General features: G+C 38.6%; 1 protein-coding gene across 3 annotated transcripts in view; it reads left to right on the top strand.

Moving 5' to 3' along the window:
* Positions 1 to 11904, top strand: part of A1cf (APOBEC1 complementation factor) — a 78232-nt gene that overhangs the window by 28037 nt on the left and 38291 nt on the right. For all 3 annotated transcript variants that reach the window (XM_055613754.1, XM_055613753.1, XM_055613755.1), the window contains exons 3-4: positions 9336 to 9470; positions 11485 to 11615. In XM_055613754.1, coding sequence (XP_055469729.1) covers positions 9336 to 9470; positions 11485 to 11615 — 266 coding nt within the window. The remainder of the gene's footprint in view (positions 1 to 9335; positions 9471 to 11484; positions 11616 to 11904) is intronic.

Here is an 11904-nt window from a genome sequence, read left to right as displayed (position 1 = left end):
AGACCCCTGTGGAAGGCTCCTGTCCTATTCCCTGTCTTCTCCCACTTCCGATGTCTATCCTATTTGCACTTCTGAATGAAAATTAAGCCTCTTCCATAGGGACCTCTTTGTTGTTTAGCTTCTTTAGGACTACAGTTTTTAGTATGTTTATCCTATACTATATGGCTAATATCCACTTATAAGTGATTATATACCATGTGTGTCTTTCTGCCCATTTCTGGCCTCTGGGTATCAGGTACACACATGATCCACAGAGATTCATACAGTAAAAGACCCATACATATAGGGTATTTGAGGAGCACACATAAAATTAAAATTAATGTCTTTTTAAAATCCTCATTACAGATACATTCACAAACAGAAATGAAAGTATACCACAAGAGAAAAATCACTTAGCCAAGCAGAAGACAGTAAAAGAAGGAAGAAATAAGTAATTTTCAAAGCAACTAAATGGAAGTAATAAGTCTTTAAAAATCAATAATTACCTTGGATATAAATGGACTGAACCCTTCAGTTAAAAGACAGACTAGATGAAAAAAATGCAAGACCCAACACTATATTGCTTGCAGGATTCATGTCACCTGAGGGACGTATATGAAATGAATGTGAAGCAGTAGGAAGATAGTCATACATATAGAACGTGAAGAAGATGTAAGAAGTTGCACAGACACCCGATAATGCACATGTGAAATCAGGAACTGTAAAAGAAGACAAAGGTCATCAAATAAGGATAAAGAGTCTGAGTCAACAAAAGGCTGCAAATAGTGCAATAAAAGCAGTGGGCAGCATGGGGCTGCAGAGGTAAACAGCTGCCTTCACCTACCCTGGCTTAGAAAGAGGCAGGTAGCAAAATCAGAGTACCTCTGACTTAGTCTTTTCCATCACTGCACGTGATTCCTACAAGACAGAGATAGGAAATGAACTTCGTGATGAGAAAGAGCATCTGCTCCTCTCTCTTTTGTAGTCTGTCCTCACCTCCTCCTCCTTCCTGAGCTATCCAAGGACTTAGATCATGTATGTTAGTTCTGTGAACACACAGCTTGCCCCTCCAGCCACTCACAGGCCAATTTTATTTTGAAGCTTAGGAGGAGCATTGCTTCTTCTAGATAGAACTGTCATGAAGCGGTATGGTACCCTCCAAATGAAGGAACAATTGAGTGAGTCCTTTTGTGCGTGGGTCCAACATCTGTGGTAAGTCCATCATCCCAGGAAACACATGTGTCCCTGCAACTGTTTTCAAATAGCGATGAATTGTTCTTCAACTGCCCTAATGGACACTTAAAACGAGAGATCGTAAGCAGAAGAATCGACATCGCCACAAGCTAGGCCTTGTGCTGCCTTCCCTTAGACTAGAAGCAAAGAGGTGTTTTATTTCATCAGCTTAAAAATTAGAACGAACTTCATGATCCCGATGTGCAGGGGCGCAGACAGGGGTTTTAACTTTGGGCTCTGCTTTCAGGCAATTTCAAGAGTTTTCTAAGAGCTATAGATTTGTTTATGTTTGTTAGCAGACAGAAGTAGGTGACTTTTTATCTTTAGGATCTAAAATCTTAGGCAAGCAAAGATTCAAAAAACCAAACCAAACAAACAAAAAAACAAGCAAAAATAACAAAAAAAAAAAAACACTGTCAAATAAAGATCAGTGGAGAAATTAGTGACTTCATCGCTGTGACCTTTATAATATTTTCCTAAAAGTACTGAGTAGGAGGCTGAGGTAGTCATACATGAAATGCTGTCACAGTATGAAGTAAAATTAATACCATTTGGGATTATTCATTTTCAATTCGTTCAGGCTATTTGATGATGAAATTTAGAGCTGTGCCTTAATCCTTCAGCCCTGTTAATCTTGCAAACAGAAAGAGCAGGACAGGTGATTTGAGCTTTTAGTAAATAATGGTGTTCATGATTTTTGTTTGTAAATGTCTTTATAATCTTGATTTACAGTAAATATATATATGTATATAAGTGCATAGTTTTCTTTAAGTATCAGGATGGGACAATTCAAAAAGTGTCATTCTGTAATTATCAGAGTAGATATGTAGGTACAACTGAAAATCCACTGATTTTTTTAAAACTATAAGAATAGTGCACATAAAGCTTCCATTGATTAACTCACATTTATCTTGTGAATATTTTTCACACATCCCAATATGGTGCCAAACCTCAGCCTCCTTTTCAAAAACATCCTGACACCCACACAAGACCACCACAATTATCTAACTAAGGCCACTTCTTAATAGAGGAAGATATTAAAGCCAAGAAAGATTGAGTTCAGCCTTGCCAAATCCCTCAGCTTTCAAAGAATCAAGTTTCACAAGGGTGTGATAAAGAGACTAAAGACTGTAGCAGATTTTTCACAACTAAAACCAGCTTCATCAGATGAGCTTGCCCTTGGCATTTGTTGAGCTAGGACAGACAGAAGAGCAATTATCCAGACCCAGTCTTCCTTACAATGTCTATCTCCACGTGCACAATTTATGTTATTTAATTACATCTTCATATGCTATTATATATTAGTTGATTTTAAAAGTTATTTTTACGTAAGAGTCTTTTAAGAATTTTCTGTTCAAACCCCATTTTGTTTTTTATTTTAATTTTTATTTTTTATATTAATTACAGTTTATTTACTTTGTGTCCCAGCTATAGCACCCCTCCCCCTTTCCCTCCCAATCCCACCTTCCCTCCCTCATCTCCTCTCATGCCCCTGTTTGCCTAGTTTTTATGTATTCTTGGGTATAGGGGTATATAAAATAGGTATACAAATCAAACATTTATTGATAATAAGTCAAAACTAAATTTATTTCAGAAAATATTTTGATAGACAAATAGCTTTATCACTGGTCAAAAATGAAAGCAAACTTGACACTCTGAGCTGATGTGCTTACTTTGCATAAAGAATTAAACCTTGCCCGCACATTTGGTACTGAGAGGCACAGAACATCATCAGTGATTTTCAGAATTGGTTGATATTCTGATTTTATAATCAGCAATGTTCAGAATACCTTATTATATACACACACAGTACAAAATATCAGCGGTCGGGCCATTTCAGAAATTGTTGGAAACTGTGTCCCAAAAGCAAGCCAAAACTCATCTGTTGATTATTTTATGAAGTCAAGTAACCCAAACAACAATTTAAAAAAATAAATAAATAAAACATTCTAACGTAAAAAAATCCAAAGATCTACTAACTTAATGCTTGCGGGCTGAGGGATGAGGGTAAGAAGATATCGTCATTTTCCATAGTTAGACCATTATGTTTCTATCAAACCGGAAATTTTCATATGTAAGTAAAAACCACTGTAATTCGTGACATGTTCTAGTCTTTAATTTGGGCCCTGGTGCAATTATTAGGTGGCACTCTCTGGCACTGAGTCACATGATGGCCTGCACGATGCGCAGGGCACATGCTGTGCGTTTACAAGAAGGCTGCAGAGTCTCGGGATGCAATACAGGCACGCACTCCCGAAACACCTACGATTGACTCATCACACACTTGCTTTTGAGTTAGTTTTTGGTTGTTGAGTGTTGAGAGACATTTTGTTGATACCAGAATCTCCAGGACTCCATGTTTATTGACACAACCCCACATGAAAGTCACTACCTGCCGTTTAGCAAGCTGAGACTGCTGGCTAAAGGACATCATGTACAAGCCCACAGCACACGACTGTGTTGGCCAAGGCCCTCAACAATTCATGAGGCACTGAGATGTTGGAGCAATACATCAAGATGCATGTCCAGAACCACAGGTTCTGACACAAGACTCAAAAGAGAGACACGTGATTCACAGCCCATCATTATACAAACTGCTTTAAAAGATGCAAGCGGTCTCTGAAGCCAGTTGGCACTTTCCATGGTCTCTTACATACAAATGAATATATGTCCAAGAATATGTTGTCTGATTTCTGACTCTCTCTCTATTCTTGAATTCAGTGTCCTTGTAGACAGCTAAAACCTTGACAAGGTACAGGTTATTTTTTTAAGACACTTTGCTTCTGAGTGCTTCAAACACTGAGATACTGTTTTCCTGACTAATTCACAACACGCATTCCTCAAAGGTAAAAAAGTATCAAGAGATTTTTATTAAAGGGGTCGATTTGATTTTGAAAACTATCTTCTATTAATAGTTTAAAATGAAAATGGGACAATTTACCGAGGCCATGGACCTTCAGTAACTTTCAGGCAAATACTATTTCACATAACTATAGCATATACCCTGCATGGGTTATTTTTTTTAATGCAATGAGGATAACACCAATACTGCAAGTATATACCAAAAAGAAAATCCAAATCTAGCCATAGAGGATGGTTACATGCCTCTAATCCCAGTATTCAGGAGGTGAAGCAAGAAGATAACAAGTCACAGGCTAGCTCTGTCTAGTAGTATGTGAGACAGTGTCTTACAAGAGCAAAGCAATGAACTATACCAAACAAACAACGATCCTTCATATAGAATTAAGGAATACAGCACTGTTGTAGAAAGCAACAAATCTACATTTTAAGTATATCTGAATAAAGGCCTCTGAGACTTGCCAACATATAATGAGAGACCTGTAACGCAGGCAGAATATAAAAAGAAATACTGCATAAACAAAATTTTTTAGTCCATCTTGCAAGTTGATAGCTGGGAAAATATACCCATAAACCTTATCAGGCACAATATAGATAGATATTCTCAATGTATTGGGTTGATGCTGAGCATCATGAAGAGGTACTGACCCCAAAACCATTGTTCTGGGTGTAGCAGGCTTATGAGAGCTAGAAACATCACCACAAATAGATCATTTGGCCAGCATCTGTGTACAAACAGCCAGGTAGAAAAAAATATAAGATCCTAAAGCAATTTGGTTAGAAAAGATACGTAATTTCTTCTCTGTTAGAGAGAAGAAAGTACAAAGAACCAAAGAGAGCCAGAAAACTTATTACAGACAATATTAAAATCCCCAGAGCCATTAAAAGAATTGAAATTTATAGTGAATGGTGAGGGCCATTAAGTAATGATTTCCCTCTTTATAAATAGTCTCACACACAAGGAGAACCACCATCTTGTCTCCCCATTTGATGAAGTTGGGAATGAAAGTAGGCATAGCAACATGGAGAGCAAAAGGCTGATTAACCTGAGGGAGAATATAAGCAAAAACAGAGGTTTTGAATAATAACTCTGTCATAAAGCTCACTCGAGTGAGGAACATGGATCTTCAGTATAGTGTTGCCTGCAATGAGCTAAACTGTTGGAATTTTAGACAATTTATGTAATATTTCTGAACCATGTTTTTCCCCATAAAATGATTATGTATAGGCTAATAATGAATGAAGCATGGAAAACAATGTTTTAACTAAAAGCATGGTCTTAGGATTCACTTGGGTCTCTGCCATTAATACTATGCTCATGGGTTTCAGTGCATTCTGTGTCTTGAATTCCTCATCTTCACAAACGGAGAAGATTAAGTGAGTTAACACCTTTGAAGCACTTATGTAGTTCCAGACTCAATTACAGTGAACTGATGTTTTGCTGCCATTATTTTTGTGTGCAAATAACAGAAGGTAATTTCAGCTAGTTAAACGAAAAAAAAATCTTATGTTAAAAAGTACTAAATCTTAAAAATTTTGGACTTATTAATTTAAAATCTTTTGAAAATTTCATAAATGAGTACTGTATTGACATTATTTCTACCCTTTCTCTCCCCCTCCAATCTCTTTCATGTTCCCACCCACCCCCAACTCTCTCTCCCAGACTCCTAATCACTTTTTCATTATTGTTACTGATAATAAATATGTAAGAGATAGATAGATGATATTTAGATGATAGGTAGATATCATACTGAATCCATTTAGTGTTGCTCATCTGTACGTGTATTTACATTTCACAAGGATCCAGTTGAAAGTTTGGATTTTGAGAACCAGGTTAAGGGGAAACACTTCTGGATTAAACCTGAACACACATCACAACTTTATAATGATGAAAAAATGCTGAGTTTCCAAGTACTCAGCACTGAAGTTTCAACTATTAAAATTTTGTAACAGAAACTCAATTTTATTACTATTAAAACCATGGCTTTCCTGGTTGCCAGAAAAGCTGGAAAAGCAAACATCTGACATTTTTAAAACCTCCAGAAGATATTTTTTTCCCAAATGTACAAAAAGCTCTGATGTGTGGTGGGCCAATTAAATGGTTTGCTTTCAGCATTTATTCTAAGACTTATTGCCCAGAATGGGCAATATTAAACAAAAATTATCTGGTTTTATCCAAGGTCAAGAAGATGGTAGCCATAATTTCATCATGAAGAACTTGAAATATCTGTGGAGGAGGAAATTCCAGACACTCTTGACATAAACTGAGTTACTAGGCAGCCTCAGCATGCAACACATAAAAATGAAACAGGATTCTCGATAGAATTGCGTCTTTGATTTTTAATTAGGCAGTTGAAAGTTTTCTACCTACTTATTGGGTGCAGAAACAGAAAAGATTTTGCAAACCTGATTATAAAGAAAGGCAAGAGTTCCCAGAGTTTAGTAAACATCCTGTCGCTTTTTAAAAGCCTGTAAGGAAATATCTCTAGTCTGTTTTTCGAAACTATTAATATGTTTGGGTTACTGAGGAGAATGAGGCCCTGAGAATACCAAGTAGAAGGGAAAAGCACAGTTCTAGTCTGGCTTTACCTATTTTAAACTTCCCAACTATAAAAATAGGGCCTGAAATATCAGCCCACTGTCCTTTCAGAGTAATGGACAGCTATTCTGACCCCATGACTAATGCCCAGAGCCTGCTTCAAATTGCTGTGGACTTCTCCTGCTGGCACATTCCAAGCCTGGTGGGTGGTTCCCAGGGCAAATGCTCCCCATTGCATAAACTTTGGGGCATCTCTAAACTGGTTGGACTCTGCAATTCCCAAGACTATTATTGGGCAGTTTTTTATGTGTTTATAGAAACCACAAAAACACAATTAATAAGCTTCTGAACCACATAAGCAAATGGAACTCTCAAACCCATAACATATACATCATTATTTTTAGCAACTACAGCAATCAAGACAATAGAAATTAAACTTCAAAAGGTCAACCTGCTTGTTGCTTACTTATTATCAATTCAGAGGAAACTCGCAAAATCCAAGATTCCAGAAGACCTACTTTGCCATTATGGAATATGAATTTGATTTTCTCATTCTGAAGGGTAAAAATATTGGCCAAATTTATGCTGGTATTCTAATAATTAGGTAGGTGTTATCAATACCTGAAATGCACAGGAAAGAATAGAGGAGAGAAAGCCATCACCCAAATGGCAAGATTTGGGCCAAGGAAGGAATGGTGATTAGCATTAACAATATAGCCCTTTGTATACAATAAGTGTGAGATATGTTCTCCCCAAAATCTTGTGTACTTGAACGACTGAAAATTGGAAAGTAAAGCAGGGCAATTTCTGCTTACTGGCAAGACATTTTCATATGTTGAGTTTAATGTCTGGGTTGGCTGTAAGTCCCTAGGCTTTCCAATATCAAGGCCATACTATATAGAGATTACGCTGATGAACCCAGGCTGACTTTCTGTGTTCAGACCCTGACTTCTCTAGATAACAACCTTATGACGTCAGCAAATTACTGTCTGACCTTGTATCTTCTGTAAACTGGGACAGGGATGGCTCCTGGGCCACAGCACTGCTCTGAGGCCAGAACACTGGCGTGCAGTTGATATCCAGGTATTAGTTAGGAAACAAGAAAAATGAAACTTTGACCATCTTCTCGAATGTCAAACTGATGTGTTTAGAAAAGTCTTGGTTGAGATATAGATGGCACATGCATAGGGCAGGGTATGCTACCTGCTGTTTTACTAAAAAGATGAAATTCTCCACTTGTCTGGTTTGTTAATGATGTCAAAGTACTGCTGCTCAGGTGAGAATTTAGAGTAAGAAGATACAAGCCCTCTGTATGTTACGCTTGTTCTACAACAGCATGCATCCTGGCACCAAACTGCCTGATAGTATATCAGTGGTGACTTTTGTGATGAATGCCAACATTCGGCCCCTTTAAGAGTCACAGTAAAACGTGAGGGTCTGGAGTTCTAACTGTGCTGGAGAGCAGTGTGGCTTCTTCATCTTCCCCCCAGCAAAGGAGCACTGGCTGGTGTCCACGCTTCAGCCTTTAACCCCTAGGAAAACAAATTGTTGGCGTTGAAGGAAAATGCCAGTGGCGTTCTTCTGCAAAAAGAACATCCATTAGTCAAGAGGGAGATATAGAAGTAAGTTCTGTTTGGACCGAGCACACCACTGCTCCTCACATGAAAAGGCAACATTAGAAATATATCCTGCCATCCTATCATCTTTGGAAGCAGACTTCAATCCTTCAGCAGCTCTCCCCCAAATTAGCCAGTTCACATCCCCAAGCGTTAATCTTCATGTTTTTCTATTTAGAGGGTCTCCACATCCCCGGCTTGGCTTAGGAATTACAGACAGCTGAGCACTGATTGTGAGCCAAGCGCCAAGCCTCGCCTGTTTGAGGCAGGTTGCCCTCTCTGCAAAGGCTGCCGCTGCCCCTGCCTTGCATGTGAGAAAACTAAGTAACTGAGAGGTTAAGCCGTTTACCTAAAGCCCCTCAGCTGGTGAGTGACGAGTGGAGTCAGAACACTCCAGTCTAATAGTGCGGCCATGACACACAACCCTAACGTTAAATCAGAGCCAGGATCTCGATTAGAGTCAGTTCACTTGCTGATCTGCCTCTGGGACATTTATACAACAGTAAGTCAAACTATCTCCTTCTTAATTTTTTTTTTTTAGTTTAATAGATTTCATTTTTTTTTTATAATTTATTCATTTTGTGTCCCAGTTGTAGCCCCCTCCCTCGTCTCCTCCCAGTCCCACCATCTCTCCCACTTCCTCCCCTAATTGCTAAGAAGCTGGGATTCAGGTATTCTACCACAGTGAAATGAAATGACAAAATAATAATTTCCTAAAAACAAAAGGCAAGCCACAGAGCCACATCCTTTGTCTCCTTCCCTAGACCTGTGGTGGGTTCTGAATCACTCCTCCGTATTACGGTGCATACTAAGACATCATAATTGATAAGAAATGGTGTAACTCGACCCTTGAGTAACTTCTATTGTTGAGCACCTTACAAGCGTCAGCCATATTTACCTTGAGCAAGCCTCGGAAGCAGAGAAGTACTACGATGCACACACATGAGCCTTTAATCTTTGTCTTCTCGATGGTCAACTATTACTACTTGACAATGACGAATATTTCCTAAGATAGTCATTAAATAAAAGTATTTTTAAAAATAAAAAATAAACTAAAAATTTTGTTGTCGTCTGTTCTCCCTCATACACCATCCTCCCTGGGTACACAGGAAAATGGACAAAGAAAATATGGTGGTCCTCCTCCAGGCTGGGACACTGCACCTCCAGAAAGAGGCTGTGAGATTTTCATCGGAAAACTTCCCCGGGACCTTTTTGAGGATGAACTCATACCATTGTGTGAAAAAGTGAGTCCAGATTTAATTTGTTCTTTCAGAGGAAAAATATCATTCTCTTTAGTTTGCTTTTACTGCTTTCACCTTTCTTTTACGTCTCTGAGTGCAAGGCATGTGTATGATGTCTGTGTATTTATGTGCATGCGTGTGAATGTGAATGAAGGCAACACAGTACATGTGTGGGAGTCAGAGGACAGCATCAGTGTCTGTCTGCAGACACTGTATTCTATTTCATTTGAGTCAGGCCTCTTCTTGTTCACTACTGTAAATGCAAGGCTAGCTGGCTTATAAACGCCCAGATTTCTCCTGTCTGGGCCTCCCATCACTGTAGGAGCCTGGGATTATAGATGTGTTCTATTGCATCTGGACTTACAGAGATGCTCACGCTTGTATGGAAAGCACTTTACCTGTACCATCTCCCTAGTGCCCAGTCAATGATTCTCTCCCAAATTCCACACATCAAAAATGTTAAAATCTCCCTAGCTATTAGTGACTGTCCCTCATCATTAGTGCCTTTGCCCAGCTCTTTGTCCTTGTTGGACTGATAACTTGAATTCTCAAATTCATATCTTTTCCCCTAATCTCTTTGCTGGCAGCTGAATCACTGCAAATGTGTAGTAATCTGTCATCGATAAGATATTTGCTCCAATTTGACATCTTAATATGACTTTATACAGCATTCCATATAAGAAATTACGCATGTTTGCCATGGCTTAAATATGTGTCTATACATATTGACTCAAATTTTTCTTCTGCAAGTAGAAGTGATTGTCTTACTTAATGCACAGAACAGATTAAGAACATGGCTACTCAATGTCCTTACATGATTACTGAGAAATATGTTTCCCTAGTTCCAAATGGCATCTTGATATTAAATCCAAAGTTGTAGAAAGAACACAACCTGAAAGTTAATTTGTAATACGTTGTCAGATGTACTTTTTCAGCGAGCACATTTTGTATGAGAATTTGGCTCTTTTCCCTAAGTGACAAAAATAAACTGTTAACATGTGCAGCCTCTAAATCATGACCACTGATTCTCTGCAAAAATTCCCAGCTGAAACACCAAATTTCCTGAGAGTGGGAGACACGTGGAACAGGTAAAAACTTAGGTCACTCTTTCGCCGAGAAGAAATAGAAGTTCCTCAGTGAGTTCTTTGAAGCTCGGTAGAGTACGGTTAAGCAATGAGCATCCAAGCCCTGAAGAAATGTGAGGCTTAATGGCATCTCTTCCCACATACCTATTGTGTGTACTTGGTCCACCCTGCTTACAAGAGCTAGGGTCAATCGACTGCTTAGTCTGGATTATTCAAGATAGTTGGAGTGCAGGAGACTAAGGGCAACCAGGATGGATGGAGAGCAAGCACTCTTTTGCTATGAGGTTGTAGTGAACTCTATCAGTTGTAGTCAACCTAGCATCCATTTTCAACAGAGAAGCTGCCCAAATACAACCGCCTACAAAACACACTGCATTCATTCCAACATCACAGCAGTGGGGAAAAAAACAGGCAGGAAGTTAGTCTAGCAAGGTCCCAAAAGAGTATCCTTGTTTCCTGTTTTAGAGGTCAGTGACAGAGCATAAGCAAGTAAAGGTCAAAGCATGAAGACGTTAGGAGACAATTCAGAAGGCACAGGCAAATCTATCAGGAAACTGTACTTCTGATGACAAATGCATTTTTGGGTCCCCAAGACATTACATAAATCTCTAGATAGTTCTATGACAAAAGGTCATTTGCTCAGCCAGAAGCCCATTTTGTTAGCTGAGGCTGAAATGCCATTTGTCTATATTTTCTTTATTTAACTTGGCTTTTCCCAAGAGTTAGATAATTAATCTGAAGCCAGCACAAAAGTATGCAAACCATTCCTCAGGGATACAAACGTCAAACATGGCAGGAGGCAGTCCAAGCAAGCACTGTGCATGTGTGCGTGTGTGTGTGCGTGCGGGTGTGTGCGTCTTTGCATATGTGTGTGTCATATGTATGGAAGTATGACTATGTAAACAGTAATGTTCTGTTTCTATTCACTACAGATTGGCAAAGTTTATGAAATGAGAATGATGATGGATTTTAATGGCAACAACAGAGGCTACGCGTTTGTGACATTCTCAACTAAGCAGGAAGCCAAGAATGCAATCAAGCAACTTAATAATTATGAAATTCGGTAAGTTCTTCACCTGCTGCGCTCAAACTGAATCCAGAGTGCACCTGCATCTGTTTTCTATCAAGCCAGAGTATGTGGATGAGCTAGCCAAACTAGGAATAAAATGCCAGATCTTTCTCTGGTAAAAATGATCTGGTTAAACATTTATTTAATCTCAATACTGTATGGGGTAATAAAAGTTTACAGAGATAAAAAAAATTATTATTTAACTAATTTCATCAATATATACTGAATATTCTGCAATATATTAGAAATATATCAAGCTATCGACTGTTCCCATAGGACACAA

The sequence above is a fragment of the Psammomys obesus genome, unplaced genomic scaffold (genome assembly GCF_907164565.1).
Source record: "Psammomys obesus unplaced genomic scaffold, mPsaObe1.curated_primary_1811, whole genome shotgun sequence".
NCBI lineage: Eukaryota > Metazoa > Chordata > Mammalia > Rodentia > Muridae > Psammomys > Psammomys obesus.
The sequence above is the reverse complement of the archived record's forward strand: the minus strand, read 5'-3'. Positions and strand labels throughout refer to the sequence as shown.